Source organism: Aedes aegypti, unplaced genomic scaffold (assembly GCF_002204515.2).
Source record: "Aedes aegypti strain LVP_AGWG unplaced genomic scaffold, AaegL5.0 Primary Assembly AGWG_AaegL5_hic_scaff_1138_PBJ_arrow, whole genome shotgun sequence".
NCBI classification, from domain to species: domain Eukaryota; kingdom Metazoa; phylum Arthropoda; class Insecta; order Diptera; family Culicidae; genus Aedes; species Aedes aegypti.
The window spans coordinates 135353-153003 of record NW_018734557.1 but is presented as its reverse complement, the minus strand read 5'-3'; the positions used below and the strand labels follow the sequence as shown (position 1 = coordinate 153003).

Here is a 17651-nt window from a genome sequence, read left to right as displayed (position 1 = left end):
CAAAATTTTTTACCGCCTCACAAAATGACTAGACAGGTTCAATAATTAAAGTCAAGATAGAATATTCAGAAATCATCATATATTTTGCAGTAATTAGTATTAATTAACAAATTAAAAATGCACTTAGTTCACTCTGGCTGATCCAAAATGGAAGAAAATGGTTTTCTGTTCGGTATAGCTTAATGTGTTTCATGATTTCCAGCAATACAAGAGAAAAAATGCAGACATATGGATTGTATCATCGCCAAGCATGTTGATATGCATATTTCAAATGTTGATACACTACGAATGAGAAGGATTTGTAATTTTCGATAGAACTGGTCTACAATGTAATGCTTGGGACCTATTTGAATAATAAATTGGCACAAGGCATCCTAAACGTATTCTATCTGTCTCTCTCATGGTTGATAACATATTTTAATAGAAATCATTTTAAATCAAGGTCCACACGCGTTCAAAGATTCAGAAGAGACAACAATGATGTATTAAAAAATGTGACGATCGAAGAAAATCATGAATTTGTTCTGCCAGAGCGCACCGTAACTGCATTGAGAGAACCTTGGCTGAACAAAGTTTACGATTCTTTACGTGACATGGATACCAGGAATGGCACGAAATCCATCATTGACCACGAATGACATGCAATTCTCATTGTTTATAAAACTGCTTCTGATCTATAGTTCAAAATAGTCTGTAAGGGGCAATGTAAAAAAAATATTAGTCGGGATTCAAACTCGTGTCCTTCGAGTGGTGATTGGGCGTGCTACCTCTCGGTCGTTCCGAACTGTTGAATTGTGAACTAAAACAACTTATGCGCACTCTGATCAATGAGGCTTTATGGTGAAAATGTCATTTTCTGATCAGCTAAACCGCACTATGTGCTATCAAATTATTCAAACAACATCAAATTGAAATGTCTTGTTATTTCATTACGGCTCCTGCATGGATTTATCAACATATTATATAAAACAAAGGCTAGCGTTTAGCGCATGTTGATACCTTTTCTTCATACAAAAATACGTTTTTCATATAAATGGTACTTGGTGCGGTGTGGCTGAACAAAATTCGAATGAAAATACATCAGCACCACCGAAACAATAGTTTATTTTACAAATCCGTTCGCTTACATTACTTGCTAAAATCCGATGGTGTTGGTCCTGTATATTGTCCGGAATGGTCAGTTTGCAATGTTTTAGGAAGAATTTAAAAAAAATGCTGTTTTGAATCAGAACACTAAATTGCTTTCATTGTCAGGCTTAGGTTTATGGTTCGCTCTGGTTGGCTACAGTTTCAGTTTCACATATCCTGCCAGAGATTTTTTTTGAATTAACACAAGAGGGATGATTTAAATTATTCGATATTTTTAATGTGGAAAGGTTATGATAATTCATATTCATCCTCTTGTGTAAATAAGTCATTTTTTGGAAAAAATGGCGCTTGGTGCGGTTTGGCAGAACCCAGACCATATGAATACGTTTTTTTTTTTTCAAACTTTTCGCGACAGTCGCAAATTATAAGGAATATTACCGGAATATTAGAGTTCCATTTCGAAAAAATCGTGCTACATTGGATTTTCTATCAAGTTACACAAAACTTTCCCATACTTCGTTCGGTTTCGTTATTATCAATGTTAGAAATTCCGCCTATTGCTTCGTTTCGTGTAGACATAAAAAATGCATATCGCACACCCTTACTGCACGCGGCAAGTGAATCGCTGCCACATTTTGTTTTGTATTCGCCCGTTCTCCTTCTAACGATAGCATTTTGCCGGCAGCCAGCATCGTGACAAATCTTCCATTCAGCGAGGCGAAATAAGATCACTCCTGAAACAGTGCTAACAATGAGTTGGCGCTTATCTCCCCTTCTAATGGAATGCGTGACCAGAGCGAGAGCGAAGTGTTTGCGGAAATCCTTCACGACGAAAGACGGCTGGAGGTGACTTCGATGAGTGGCTTCGCAAGTCGGCGAGGAACCCGCACCAGGTTCATTCGCTTGCTCACATGATTATTCATATTTTATGGGATGATTTTGAAATTATAATGCTTTTATTATTATGATCATTAGAACTCATTGCATTAGATTGGATGGCGAAATGACTAATCCATCGTTGCATTACTCTCTTCCGCCCTTGTTTTACAGATCCTCACGAAACCGTCATCATGGGACTGGGCGGCAGAATGGACTGCTGCGGGCAGTGTGTCAAGTATAGCATGTTCGTCTCCAATTTCATCATTTTCGTAAGTAAATTGGTCACGCACAGACAGTGTTGACCGCGTTATGCAATGTAATCATCATTATTTTTACCCCATAGATTGGTGTGCCATCGTTTTCGGACTCGGTGTGTGGACCGTAGTGGATAAGAACTTTATCAATGAGCTGCTCGGAACGAATTTGTTTTCCGGGGCGGTCTATGTGCTGATTGCGACATCGGCGCTGGTGTGTTTGCTGTCCTTTTTCGGGTGCATTGGCGCGGCGAAGGAGTACAAATGCATGCTATTGACGGTAAGTTATAGAATCCTTAGGTTTATCAAGGGAGAGTTAGATTTTTGAACTTTATCAATCACATTACGTAATGCAATCATTGAATCATGAAACATATCAGCATTAAAACTATAAATAAATTTACATCCTTTCATCAAACATCGTTGCAAACATAAGCATTATACTTTTCAAATACTCTCGGCTAGTTTTTCAATTATTCAGAAGTACGACGTGCTACATCCATTCAATTCAATATTCAGTATTATTAGGCTGATACAAATATTAATTTTCTTTTATGTCAATTTTTAAAGTAAAAAACAAGTAAAATAATGATCCAGAGGACGTTTGAAAAAAGTTCAACAATTAGCTTTAACATTAAAAATTCGAAAATAGTTATTTATGCAACAAGTTGCAAAATGATGATTTTGTCAGCACGAGTTGTATTGTTTTTGCAAAAGTAAGTTTTCCCATACTAAATCTCATACAAGCTTTGAACGGCTGGCGCTAAAATATTGTTTCTCCGATCGAGCTGAAATTTTGCACAAATGTTATGGGACCTAAATGCAATCCAAAAAGTGAACTGGAGCGAGAATCAAAATTTTTCAATATCGAGTTTTGCAACGAGTTGCATACAACATTTTTTTTTCTCACGCCGAGGACCTAGGATCGAATCCCATCCCCGAGATAGTCACTAAAAAATTCAGTGACGACTTCCTTCGGAAGGGAAGTAAAGCCGTTGGTTCCGAGATGAACTACCCCAGGGCTAAAAATCTCGTTAATAAAGATAAATAAAAGAGATAAATAATAACAACATTTTTTGCTATTAAGGAAAGACGGCTTTTCAAAAGGCTAGGACCGCACTTAAACGGGAGATCAATCCGTGGTGTAATGTGTATCGAGTCGTAATGACCAAGATCAAGGGCCCAGCGCCGCTTGCTGAGATGTGCTCAGACAAGTTGAAGGTGATCGTGGAAGGTCTGTTCACGAAACACGATCCAACATATCCGAGGATCGGCAAGTGTCTAACGACCAGCTTGTAGAAGCGGCGAAACGTCTAAAATTGAAGAACCCCTGGTCTAGCTTGAATACCGAACGTGGCGCAGAAAGCTGCAATCCTGGCATATCCGGACACGTTCAGGAAGGTGTTGCAGAAGTGTCTTGACGTAGGTAACTTTCTAAGAATATGGAAGATCCAGAAGTTGGTACTGCTGCCAAAGCCAGTGATGAAGTGTACGGAGAGTGAGTACGGGTTGTCGAAAATGCAGTTTGTTTTCCGCAAAGGCGTATCGACGATAGACTCAATTCGAACAGTACTCAAATGTGCCGATAAAGCGTCGAAGCGCCGAAGCGCCGTGGTTACAATAGATGTGAAAAACGCATTCAACAGCGCCAGCTGGGAAGCCATCGCTGCACAGAATGCAGGTCCCCGACTATCTGTGCAAGATCATGAAGAGCTACTTCCAGATCAGAATCTTAGTGTACAAGACAAAAGGAGGGCAGAAGTCAATGCAAGTGACAGCGGGCGTTCCTCAAGGTTCCATTCTCGGTCCAACTCTTTGGAACGGGAGGTATGATGGATTCGTGGCACTGCGGTTGCCCAGGAAGGTGAAAATTGTTGGTTTTGCGGATGATGTGTCACTAACGGTTGATGGGCGAGACGCTGAAGAAGTGGAGATTGCCGATGATGGAAACAATTGACGCAATCGAGAGCTGGATGATCGGAGTCAAACTGCAGATAGCTCACCACAAAACAGGAGGTGCTGCTAGTCAGCAACTGCAACGCGGTTCAGCAGACAGAAGTCAACGTCGAACGGTATGTGATTGCACGGAAGCACGTATTGAAGCACCTGGGAGAGTAATGATCGACGATCGGCTGAATTTTTAACAGCCACGTTGATTACGCATGCAAAAAGTCCGAGAAGGCAATGAATGCCATACAACTGAGAAACAGCGTTGCGGTTGAAAATACTATATCCATAGGGTTAAATTAAATACACAACGCCACTTGATTTGTGCAGACTAAATTCGCATTTATTTAGAATGTTTTGTGCATTCAATTCTACCATGGCACCATTTGTATAGTAAAAATTACTATATCATGGTTTTAAAAACTTGCAGCAGACCAGAATCGAACCGAGGATCTGGCGATTGTCAAGCGCGAACGCTAGCCGCTCGCTATCGACGCGGTTGGATTGAGAGGGAACAAAACGCAAAAAAAAAGCGTTTCATGATAGCTCAATCGTGGTTGGAATATTGTATTTTTTGGTAAAATCCAGAATTGCGATCGCAGTTCTGTTTAGAGCTGCGAACTTATTTACACAGTTAGAGAAAATTGCTCAGAACAAAGTATAAAAAACTCTCTTGATTTCTTACACCACATGCATCAAAAATAAATGAGACTTCACAAAGATCATCAATATTACTTGCCAAATTAGAGTAACACACATCATAATTGATAAAGAAATAAAAACAGTTTTCAGTGAAATTTCGACTCAGAAATATTAATTTCACCAGCTGTATAACATTTCATTGAAGTTCGTCAATAATGACTTAGTGTGTAAGAGGTCAGTTTAGCCGCTTATTTACATCTGTCAAAGCGCCTGGAGTCGTCACAGCCGCCCGCCCCATTGTTTTCGACTTTGACATTAGCTTCGCATCCAGAAAACTTCGCATCGCGTGAGCAGGTGCGAATACGGTTTAGTGCTGCGAAGTCAATAGTAAATTTAAAAACACGTTCATGGTTCTCATTACTGCAACGCTTGTTTCAGTGTAGGGAGAATAATGCCAATCTTAGGCAGAACTAGCAGCAGCAAGAGGCGTCTGCTAGCTAATGCCTCGTAATCGATACTGAGATATAGAGTTCCTGCTTGGGACAAGGCACTGGAAACAATGCGAATCGCGAAAGCTTAACAGAGCGTTTCAGCTGATGGACAGAGTGAGTTGCGAGCGCGTATAGAACGATATCGTCAGATACTGTATGCGTTATAACAGGTATGATCCCCATTTGCATCACCTTGGCGAGGATTTCGATTGCTACCAACGAAGATACGTCAGAAACGTACGGAAGATGGTCAGAGTTGAATCTATGTCGAGGTGGCAGCACGAGTGGGACTGCGCGGAGAAAGGATGATAAACCCACCGGCTCATTCCAAACCTGTCGACATGGATGAATAGGAAGCATGGAGAGGTGAACTTCTAACTGACACAGCTCCTATCAAGTCATGCATGTTTCAGAAAGTAGCTCCATAGATCGTTCACACAGCGTAGCCACACTGCCCAAATTTCCCTAACATCGTAACGTGTAGTTTTTGACTGCCCAAGATTCGCGGAATGTGAAACCTTGACAATATCGTGCAGAAACAGGTCTCAGATGACCTCGGCTTCTGCCCGGCCAACTTCGGATTAGGTTATGTCCACTTTCAGGGACTAACTGAGGGATAAATCTACCGTCTGAGTAGTCCGTAGCGCGTCAACAGCTTGAGTCATCGGAGCGCAATGAACCGGAAGCCATCCTCCAACCGGGATCGATGGGCCGACTTTCGGCACTCTACCGGCCAACAACGGAGTAAGAAACAACGCTTAACGTTATCAGTTCCGGGAGATATTCCTCCATCGGGAACTCACCATCGGAGTAGGTTAGCTTCACCGTCGAGAAACTACGCCGAGTAGTATCGATCATGACGAATCGCCGGCTTTGGGTTGTCGAGCCGCTTGCGTACTCTCAACCGGAATCGAAAGACCGACTTCGGCATCCAACCGGTCCGCCCGTAGAGCATGACGAGCAGCGCAGTGGAGTCCACAGAACCAACATGCTGCACATGAGCCATCTATCATATAAAGTCATGTGGCGTGTGGCCGGCCCCAAAATGTAAGTGACGTGGCAGAGACAAATCGCAGCAAGAGCGAATTGAGCAAGATGTGACGAAATGGCGTAGAGGCAGCCCTCAGTCCCCTTGACGTAATACCATGTTCAAACCATAGTTCATCCGTCTTGTAGCCCAAGCACAGAGTATGGTATGGTACAGAGTCGTTTCCACATTTTTTTTCTCTGTACCACACTCGATACGTGCATCCGTAATAGGACCGTTGAGTGAAAACCACCGAGCCTAATCTCCATTACCATCCCAGATAGCCGAAGTAGGCAAAAATTTCTAGCTTTGCTAGACGTGCGCAAATTATATTGAAAAACAAAACAGTTAAAAGCATATCATCCTTAATTTTTTCCAAAAAAAAAAGTTTCAATGTTTTTGCACCAATTTACAAGATAGAAATTCAATATTTATATTTGAAATAGAGTAGTGATTCCCAAGCTTTTAACGTTTTATGAACATCCCGCGGACCCCTAAAATAGATGTTCTCGAAATGAAGTTTATGAAAGCTGGAGTTCACAAAATCTAGTAAGAATCATGTCAGGAGTCTACCAAATATCTTTCCATGACTTCGATAAGAAGCTACTACAGTATGACCAATAAAAAAATGCGAAAATTGTTTGAACGTAAATATAGCATCCACAAGCGTTATTTTCATTGTTTTTGATAGTGAATGTAATTTCTGATTGTTGTAGTATATTCTGACACAGCTTCGCCAGGAAAATTATTGTCATATTTTTCTTACTGCCCTAAATAATGTACTAAAGCAAATAAGTTCAAATGTTTTGTCTGCCCAAAGCTAAAAACAGCGTCTGATTGTCGTATACTCTGGTGATAAAATTTCCACCTTCAAAAATCACACTTTATTGTTGAAAATTTTAGTTTGTTCGGTATCAGAGGATAGAGGAGTTCTTAAGGTGAAGATAAATCGAAGCCAAACCTCAAATTTTCAAGAGCACGGATCTGGAGAACCATGCATTCGTTTGAGCTGAAAACTTAATCGATTGGTCACTCGCTGGTGGTGACCAATCGATTAAGTTTTCAGCTCAAACGGATGCTTGGTTCTCCAGATCCGTGCTCTTGAAAATTTGAGGTTTGGCTTCGATTCATCTTCACCTTAAAGAACGTGTTTTTCATGATCACAATAAAATATTTTACCAGGTGTGGTAACACCACACCAGGGTCATAGTTTTGAGGGCATTTGCGTCTTATAGGTTTGATATGCCTTTATTTTTTGTTAAAGTTGAATAAAAAATAAATACGGAGGCGTATAACAGATTTTTGAGGATGAAATTTGTTCCTTCGGTTAGAGACAACTAATATCAATACTAGCTCATAGGTTTTGAGCAAAACGGAGCCGCTTATCACACTTATATGAAGGTTCAATCAAAGCTCTCCAAAATGAGCCGTTTTTTCGAAAATATGTTTAAGTCTCCAATTACCCAGGTATGAAAAAATTCTATCATTTGATATGGGCGTATGCTGGAGACAAGGCCTGTGAAGAATCTCACGCCATCGTTGATGTTTTAAAAGCTTTCATCACACAGATATTGAACTCGACGTCCGCATGATAAAATTTGAAGGTATGCTTCCAATTTCTCTCTGGTAAGGTGAAAGTAACTGATGAAAATCATATCCAAAGCGAAAAACTGAGTCTAAATAGATTAAACAATACAAGTAATGAATGATATTTATGTTTCATTCACGTTTTCTATGTAAAAACTACCATATAACATGATATGACGATTTTCGCATTTTTTATGGGCCATACTGTACCAGAGAGTGAATTAGGGCGCACATTTTCTTCGTAGAGAAGAAATTTTATTCCATAACTCAACAGTAAGAAAATTTTCTTTTCTTCGAAGAGAACACGCGCCGGAATTCGCCCAGGTCTAACAAAAATCAGATAATCGAGAAGATTCCAATAAAAACTGCCGCCAGTGCTGTTCCTGGTAATACGACAAACATTTCTTACAGTATTGTTCTGAAAGATTTTCACAAAATTTGAAAGATTTCTTTGGGTTTCCCCAATAGATCCTCCAGAATCCGCCAAATACCCACAAAAAAGGTCAGGTATACACCAGGAGTGAACACTGCAAGCAGCTTTAAATAAAAAAAAAGTGATAATGGGCTTCTTGGGTGCCAACACACAATCGTTGGGAGAATTAGTTGAAAATTTCGTCAGAAACTTTTCAAACCATCTATCAAGGGCCACACAGTGGGACGAAATAAAGAAAAGTGGGACATTTGTATTTGTGCTGAAACAATTGAATTTATCGTTGTGACATGTTCTACAAAGTGTCATCATTTCTCGAAAACTTATTCAAACAGTCTCAAGTCTAAAAAGTGAACTTACTTACTTTATCGATCCTACGTATTTTACAGACGAAATTCCACACGATCCGCTATTATCCAACAAGATTTTTCACTTCTAGAACATTTAATTTCGGAATTACAAAACGGCGTAAGTATAAATTTTAACTTTCGCAACATAACCGCTACTTTCATCGCTCCAGTGCATGGAGAGACAAAGTGACTTAACCACGAATCAAAACTAAACACTACTTGAGCCGATTTTACACTGGAAGAAAAATGTCGAAGGTAACTGAATGAAACGGCTTATCATTTTGTTATAATCATTTTTGTGGTAAATAATAGAAAATACCTAATTTTTGGACGCGAGCTGATTGTATGAGGGATGTACACGACGAAAATATGTTAAAAAGGTGATTCATTTCAAAACAGTTTTAGAAGACAGCTTGTATCTTCTTAATTATTTTTCTCAAAACCGTATGAAAGTTACTTACGTCGATTAGAAAAGGTAATCAAGATTTATTGAGTACTTCATTAATACACTGAAAAAAATACTTAACTTCAGGTGATATATACTGAGAAAATAAATTAACTTTCTTTATTTATGGTCAAAATTGAAAACTGTCTAAGAAAGTATTATCTATAATACATTCTTAGACAGTTTTCAATTTTGACCATAAATAAAAAAAGTTAATTTTTTCTCAGTGTGTATCACCTGAAGTTAAGTTTTTTTTTCAGTGTATTAATGAAGTACACTGAGAAAAATCTACACGTCAAGGTCGTGTGTTTTACTTATAGATTTGCGCAATGAGGAAAACCACATGATTTGAGTGTGGTAGCCATATGGATTTCATCATTGATTTCACGGTATAATAACATGTGTATCAACATTAGGTTGTCATGTGAAACAAACATGAATTTCCAAATATTAAATCATGAAAACCAACTGATTTGCTTATTGAATTCGAATGTAGTAGCTTAAGATAGTCATGTGTGATAGAACATAAATGTCATGGGACTGAAAGAAGACTGGTAGAAAAACTTTTGCTCCCCAAAATATGGATCCGAGGCTCCTCTGCTTGTCGCAAGCTCTCTTGATTTTTTTTTCAAACCCGTGAGCCAGCAACAAGCGGGGCGCCGCAAATCCATAATTTGGGAAGCCAGGGATAAGCATATTCCATTTTTTCGAAACTGAAAGCCAGGAAAATCTGTTAGTGGAATCCGATTTTTCTACTAAACTATACATTATAATCAATGTTTTCTTGTAGAAAGGTAGAATTCTCGTATATCGGTCAACTTCACTAATAAAAGAAAAATCGAATTCACAAATTTTCATCTAACACTTTCAACTTCAAAATTTGCTTCTTCTCTTTGGAAGCATGATGATGACTGTCGTTCGACACGAGGTCCAACCGCAATTCAGTTCACTATGCATCCCATGGGTTGATCACAAACAATTTAGAAGCTTTGAACATGGAAATCGATAGCATAGCTCATGGATTTCATCATAACAATCTCATTGCGCAAATCAATGAATCGACCAACTTGAACATGATGATTATGACACAAGATAACCATAAGCAAAACACACTGAATCCGTGTTGGAGTGATGATCTATGCGTCCATAGGTTGACACATACGACTCTGAAGAGAAAGCTTCGGGAACTTATGTGGAAAAAACATGGAATCCCTGTTGTCGGTTGATGAATCAATCCATGAAGCAAAATACAGGAATTTAATGTGTAACACACACGAAGTTTGCAAGAAAATCATAGCAAATCGATATGGACGTTTATGAATCAATCCATAATTTTAAACACACAGATCGAGCGTGTGGATTTTTATCAGTGTACTCAATAAATGATGACACTTTGTAAAACATGTCACAACGATAAATTCAATTGTATTAGCACAAACTAGCCTATAGGCGATATCATTTCATGAAAGTTTTTCGAATGCGGAAAAGCTCTATCTCTTACACTGACGAAGTATAAGGGGGTAAATATGATAAGTACCCCCTTAAAAATAATATTTTCTCCATAGCTTCTAAATTTGAATTTCTACATTTTTTGAATGTTGAACAATGTTTAAGGTGTTGTGAAAATACACAGTTTTTGCCGAAGACACTGAAGCGCTAGATCTTCTTTTTAAGATTTACGAACGATTTTCTCATTTTTTTCACATCAAATTGAAGTGTGCATATCTTGTAGAGTTGTTAACATCATGCTGTTCATCAACATGTACTCTTTTAATATATGCACAAATGATTGCGGGATCCATAGCAGTTTGTTTAATTGAAAATGACGATTTCCTATGAGTAAATACATTATACATTATACATTATTTATATTAGGTTATGAAATTTACATCTTGGCCCCTTTCTTAACGAAGGTCAAATTTATAATATTTATTGTTCAAGTTTCAATTTGACATAGCTATAGAGAAAAAGTTGTCGTTTCCGAGATTTTTTGGAGGATCTCGCCTGGGACTGGACGCCCAGAGATGACTCGTAACCATACTTTTTTCCTGTTTTACGAATCTGAAAATGAAAACAAGACTCTGATAAGGAGCTACTACCAGGACTCCGATAAGGAGCTACTACCAGGACTCCGATAAGGAGCTTTAAAAAAATTAATGTCAAACAAGTGAGATGTTCCAAAAGAAGACTAAAGCCGTGTGGTTGTAAGTGATTATCCAAGGGATGTTTTCGGCGTGAGAGATGTGTGTTCTAACCACTACACTAAGCCCGCCTGTTGCAAGTATATCAAATGCGTTATTATAGATAGAAAACAAGAGGTTAAATTGAAGAAAAATATAACAAATCTGAGGTCCAGTAATAATGATATCTTGCAAAAAAAAGAACGAAATTTGTGATCTCACGTTTATTCATTAAAAAAGAAAAATTTCATATTTTTACTTTTTTTTTAATATTTACCATGGTTTCCCGGACCCCTGAGAAGTCGTCACGGCCCTCTAGGGGTCCGCGGACCACCGGTTGAGAAGCCCTGAAATAGAGAATATGTATTATACTAAGTTCATTTAGGGGGGGGGGGCGTAGGTAGTGGTTACACTTTCGCTTTATAAAGCGGATGGTCATGGATTCAATTCATACAAAAAATGCGGAAGAGGTTGTTATTTGTCGTTTTGTGAGAAGTTGGTGAAAATTCCTTTGGCATTTGTATTTTTTTATAGAGTAACCCCACAATTTTGCGCGGGAGTCTGTCTTGCGAGTTATGTAACATTTTTCAAAGATTTATAAGAGGTATCACTTGAGCATAGAAGGAGGGTGAGGTAAAATTGATTAAAATCGAATCACGAGGCTATTTTTCCCAGGCAACGGTACGACTTACCATGCGTATGACCAACGATTTTTGAATTTACATTTATATTCAATCATTCATTTCTCTTCACATTTTCATTTGCATTTGCACATCATTGGCGAGAAACCATTGACACATATTTATTTTTAATTAGATCACCAAACTGTGTCGCTTAATCTTATCCTTTTTTGTTTCCCTTTTCCGTTCCAGTATTTCATTTTGATTTTCCTTATTTTCGTGACGATGCTCATCGGAGGCATCCTGGGTTACGTGTTCCGCGAAAAGGTGTCCCAAACCATGCAGCAGGAAATGCACTCGTCGATGACGTTCTACGGCGCCTACGGAAAGCGCTCGATCACCCAGGCTTGGGACATGACCCAGGAGAGGCTCAAGTGCTGCGGTGTTAAACACTACAACGACTGGCGCGGTTCGATCCCACAGTCTTGCTGTCAGAAGACCTTCACGGACTACAAACCCTGCCAGGACCATCCGACGCCGGAGAACATCTACATCCAGGGCTGCCTGGACATCACGTCCAATCTGATACGGGACAACGCGGCGTTCATTGGAGCGTCCGGAATCATCGTGGCCATCCTGCTCATATTCGGCATGATCTTCTCGTGCTCACTGTTCCGGATGATCGAATAGCGCGGCATTGCTTACTTCATTCGACCATAACTTGTCATAAAATTTTACCACTTGATCGCCTGTTGTTGTTCTGAACTATTTGATTATCTACCTGAGAGAGCAAAACAAAAGTACAATATGAAGGGGCGCTTACTTTTTATTTCGCACAATCCAAGAAGCAAATTACCACAGGTCATTGGATCTTGATTGAGCCATCAACTAGATTTGAATTTGGACATAGTGTTCAAAGTTTGGCGATCGTCAAGATCTCTTATCATCGTGGTCTACGATAATATCCGCTGCTCATAATTGTAAAAAAATATAATTATTAAATTTTTATTTTCCAAAATTCAAATTCAACTCGTACGGAATCTCTACATTCGCATGTGTAAATAGTAAAACAAGCGACGCTACAGTGCATTTAAGGCGCGAAATCGCTATCGAAATTCATAAGCAGTCAACACAAACACACAAAATCTTAATAATTAACTTAATGAAACCTAGAACGTAAGTCGATAGAAACTATTGATCTGATAAAGGCGAAAGGCATCGCCAAATGAAACCGATCCCTCGGGACGCGCAACCGATGATATTCATTCCATCCATTATCTGTCAATCAAACTTATTCGTCTATGCACAATAGATCTGAACGTCTGTGTCATTGTAAAAGCTAATTCTTAATGATAATGAATAAAGATTTAAGGACATTTTATGCGGTGTTTTTTTGTTCTTGAAAAGTGTTATAGGGGTACTAGGGGCAGTATGAACACCAAGTCAGAATGGACACTCTCTGTGTCTTCATATTTCCCTGTATGTTTTATACAGGGTGAATTTTGTTTCCGTTTGCAAGTTGCGGGACCTAAGCTAGTTACGTAGTTCGTAAAAGATTTCATTCCCATCCACAACACATACTTTTACTTCGCGCGAAACGTCGTTGTCACATGTCATAAGTGTTCCAAGGAAAGAAAATGCTACAACTTCAAACAGATCCCCATCAAACACTACCTCAGCACCTACATCACCAAGCCTGTCTCTATCTTTATCTGTAGCCATGCTCTTCCTTTTGATAGAGTTAATAGTCAGGCTTAGGGGTCATGCACAAATTATGTCACGCTCCAAGGGGGGGGGTCAAGCCAAGCGTGACAAGCCTTACAAAATTTGCGAAAGACTCATACAAAAAACATGACATAAGGGGGGGGGGTCGAAAAATTCGAAATTTAGCGTGACATAATTAGTGTAAAATCCCTTATCCTCGCTGTCTCCTTCTTCAAAGGTACGAAGTCCTCCTTCTGTGATCGATTTCAATAAGGTCCATATCACCCGCAAAGACAAGGAGCATGTGCGACCGTGTGATGATAATGTCGTTTCTCTGCATGCCAGATCTCCTAATAGCACCCCCGAGTCCAATGTTGAACAGTAAATTCAAAAGTGCGTCTCTCTGCTTCGATCCGTCTAACGTCACGAACGAGGTTGACACCTATTCTGCGATCCGAACACTTGATTCCGAACCATCCAGCGTAGCACATATCAGCCTATTTAGTGTCGCCGGAAAACCATGTTCAGACATTATCTGCTACAGCTTATTTCTTTTCACTGAATTGGGCGTATAATGCTATCCAACCAGCTGGTGGTCATTTCTTCGTCCTTCCATACCTTCAGAAGTACTCAGTAGATCGATTGGTAAAACTGCTCACTATCGTGGTCGGCCGGGATCTCGTCCTTCTCAGCAGCATTACAGTTCTCCAAATTGCTGACAGCCTTTTTAACCTTTTATGTAGAGAGACATACGGCTTCGGCACCTTGCGACTATTATCGGCAACCAAATTTCAAACACCAAATACACACACTCAAGAAAATGGCTCCCTTGAATTAATGTGGATTTGCACATACGTTGCTTAAATTTCCAAAATCATTAGTTTTATATGTGCCATATACACACTATGATAGTAATAAATACCTTCCGTTTGCAGCACATATACGCCATTTGAAACGTATTCAAAGTATGTGCAATGTATACATTCTTCTGAAGCACATTGTGTAAAAACATGGCGTCCGTAAAAAAGTTTTCGCGGTGGTGATCTAAATAAGCTGCATTTGTTCAGCGATACTTTGTTTGAATTGTAAGGTAATTATGGCTGAAAATCAACTCTATGATATTGTCATAACTTAATCTACTTTTATGCAGAGAATATTACAGCAATAAACGATAACCAGGACGATAACCGACTGATGAACTACCCACCTCACTGCCCACAGAGATGTGATGAGAATAAAGACCAAAACGAGTTGCCTCAACAAGAAATTTTTGGTTCGTCTGCTTCACCCGCTTATTATAATTATTTTTTTTATCATATCGCATATTGAGGCTGTTGTAATATGTCTATTAATCTATACAATAAACCTTTCTTCTTTATTTTTGATCATTATTGAATATAACAAGGAAAACCAAAAACGTTCATTAATATCATTTGTCCAATCAATATACTCCATTGAAGCCGCCCATGTAAAGTATGTGTCTGGGTTATGGATTGGATATGAAATAATCATACTTTCAATGGAAATAAAGATTGACGACAATCCATTGATTTCGCACATACCCTTCATATGCAAACCCCCATTGCAAAAATCCATATGGGTTGACACATGCATCAAATGAGGACATTATCTTGAGTGCAGTATTTTACTATCAAAACACACCAATGAAAACATTCAGATGATTCTTCGTTCTATCAGCTACCCGCTAACGAGATTTCCGAGACGGAACAAACAATTTCGCCAAAGATGTCAGCAATTCAAATGAACACGCTTCAAAATGCGACTGATTTGGAGTTGCCGAAGTGATTCGTTTGCAGCTCTTATGGGAAAGCTGCCGAACAGAATGAGGCTGCCAACAATAGTCACACTGACAAGAGATTTTTGCAGCGTTGTAAAAACGTTTCCAAAAAGCTTTTAACGAGTCTGTCGGTGTGAATCGATAGATGATTGATCAGCGCATAAATGTAAACAAACAAATACGTAATTTGTCTGCTGATGTCCGAAAAAATCACACGAGAAGCGCGGCATCGGCTTAGACTGCCGAGAATACGTAAGTTCCCCTATATGGTAAGTGGGTCCACAGCTTGATCGTCATCATATTCATCCTGTTTCTTACTAGATTTCGATTTTCACCGTTTAACAACTGTTTAAAGCGCCCATACTACCTGGCAAGAACCGCCGTTTTGTCGGTCAGCTGTTTTCGAGCTGCCTTTTCTGTCTGTCACTCTCGAATCAGTCGTTTTGTCTTCATCGTTGACCAGTGTCAGTCACTTCCCGTGCCGTTGTTGTCACAGCTCCGTGGATAGGGTTGGTAATGGGATGAAGGCTTTCCGTTCCAATGACGGGTCTGAAGAAGCCCTCTTTCCCAATCTGCGAATTTGAAACGCCGATGACTGTCTTGACATTTTGTTTTTGGGCACTCTCCGTGCCTTATCTAAACTCTCATACAACTCATCCTCCTTGTCAACGGGTTTTTCGTTCGTTAGCGCATAAATACTGATCAGGCTTTAGTTGAAAAACTTGGCCTTTATTTTCAACACACAGATTCGATCACCTGCCGGTTTCCATCTGCTTCCCAATCACTATAAAGTCAACCCACGTTCTGCTCTGTCGCCGCCGCTGTAGTAGATGTGATACTTGAATGAATTGTTGGCGATGGGATCCACCTCTTGGAAATCATGTTCTCCGGTTGTCTGGATAGCTGCCAGTTTCACGCCGACATTCCGCAGTTCACGATCAAGGAGCCCAACACGGGCAGATTCTCACGTTTCAAGATCCGACTTTCCAATCGTTGTCCTGTATTCGTTGCCGGGTCTGTTGCCTTAAAATCAATTCGATTGCCCTACTTTTGCCTAATCTTGGTTGGTGAAGAGTCTTCGATAGGCCACCTAGACAGGGTTGCACTACCTACATCGTGTTAGAAAGGCTGCCATTATCCGTTTTTGTTCTTTACATGATGACCAAGGCCATAGCCATCACAACCATCCACTTTTGACAGGACTTTGGACCTGTAGCTCTGGTTCTCGGTAGTTTCAAGTTCTTTATTGCAAATAAAGTGTTTTAATTTCAATATATCATTTGATAGTTTATTGTCAACCGCATGTGAAAACAGTGTCCTATTCGAATATTCAATGGAGTCATTGTACAAACATTACTAGAAATGCTTAGATTTCGATAGTCACTAACGATTTCTCTCTTCCCTCTCTCAGTACTTTCTTATCTTTTTCCTGCTGTTCGTGGTGCTCTTCCTGGGCACCGTTTTGGGCTACATTTTCCGCGATCGTGCCACGGAATCGTTCCGGGAAATCCTCTATGACTCGATGTCGTTGTATGGTCGGCGCCGAATGATGACCATTTCGTGGGACATGACCCAAGAGGAGCTGCAGTGCTGCGGTGTGGAAAGTTTCGTCGATTGGCGCGATCGGATTCCGGACTCGTGCTGCCAGGATGATTACGGTGGCCGGAAGCGACCCTGCCAGGAGCTGCAGACTTCGCTGACGATCTTCAAGGATGGATGTTACGATGCGGTGTCCAAGGAACTGCTGATGAATGCGGGGCTGCTTGGGGTGGCCAGTGTGGGACTGGCTTTTGCGATGGTTCCCGCCATGGTGATGGCTTACTATCTGCTGGCGGTACTTTGAAAAAGGCTGAGAAGTGATGACAAAGCTGACGAGGCAAATTACACATGGACAATTTGGCGCAAAGCTTACGATACCTATTTGGAGAGGTTGCGTGTTAGTATTACCAATGTGTTCTCGATGTTATGTGAATTAGGAAAAATACACAAGAAATGAATGCTTGTTATGTATGTTAAGAGGCAATAATCGTTTTAATAATGTAACCCAAATCAGACAAGATCGTACTAAAAGTTTTTAACTTAGAACGGCAATGCAAAAATACATTCTACCACACCACATTATGATCATTGTGTTTAATTGAAATCATTTTATTGCAGTATTTTCGTTTGTGCTAACGAGAATTCGTTATCTTTTTCCAATCATCATGG

The 17651-nt window shown here is 39.8% G+C and overlaps 2 protein-coding genes across 2 annotated transcripts; both read left to right on the top strand.

The window, feature by feature from the left end:
* Nucleotides 1-2144: 2144 nt before the first annotated feature.
* On the top strand, nt 2145-13322 carry LOC110680269 (tetraspanin-11-like). Its single transcript, XM_021856091.1, has 3 exons — nt 2145-2241; nt 2312-2502; nt 12194-13322. The coding sequence occupies exons 1-3, from the start codon at nt 2160-2162 to the stop codon at nt 12629-12631; spliced, it is 711 nt and encodes a 236-aa protein (XP_021711783.1). The 5' UTR covers nt 2145-2159; the 3' UTR covers nt 12632-13322.
* A 3508-nt stretch (nt 13323-16830) lies between these two features.
* On the top strand, nt 16831-17415 carry LOC5566054 (CD63 antigen; the record flags this gene model as incomplete). Its single annotated transcript, XM_021856086.1, has 1 exon — nt 16831-17415. A coding segment is annotated over one exon (456 nt), but the record flags the coding sequence as incomplete, so codon positions are not given.
* Nucleotides 17416-17651: the final 236 nt, after the last annotated feature.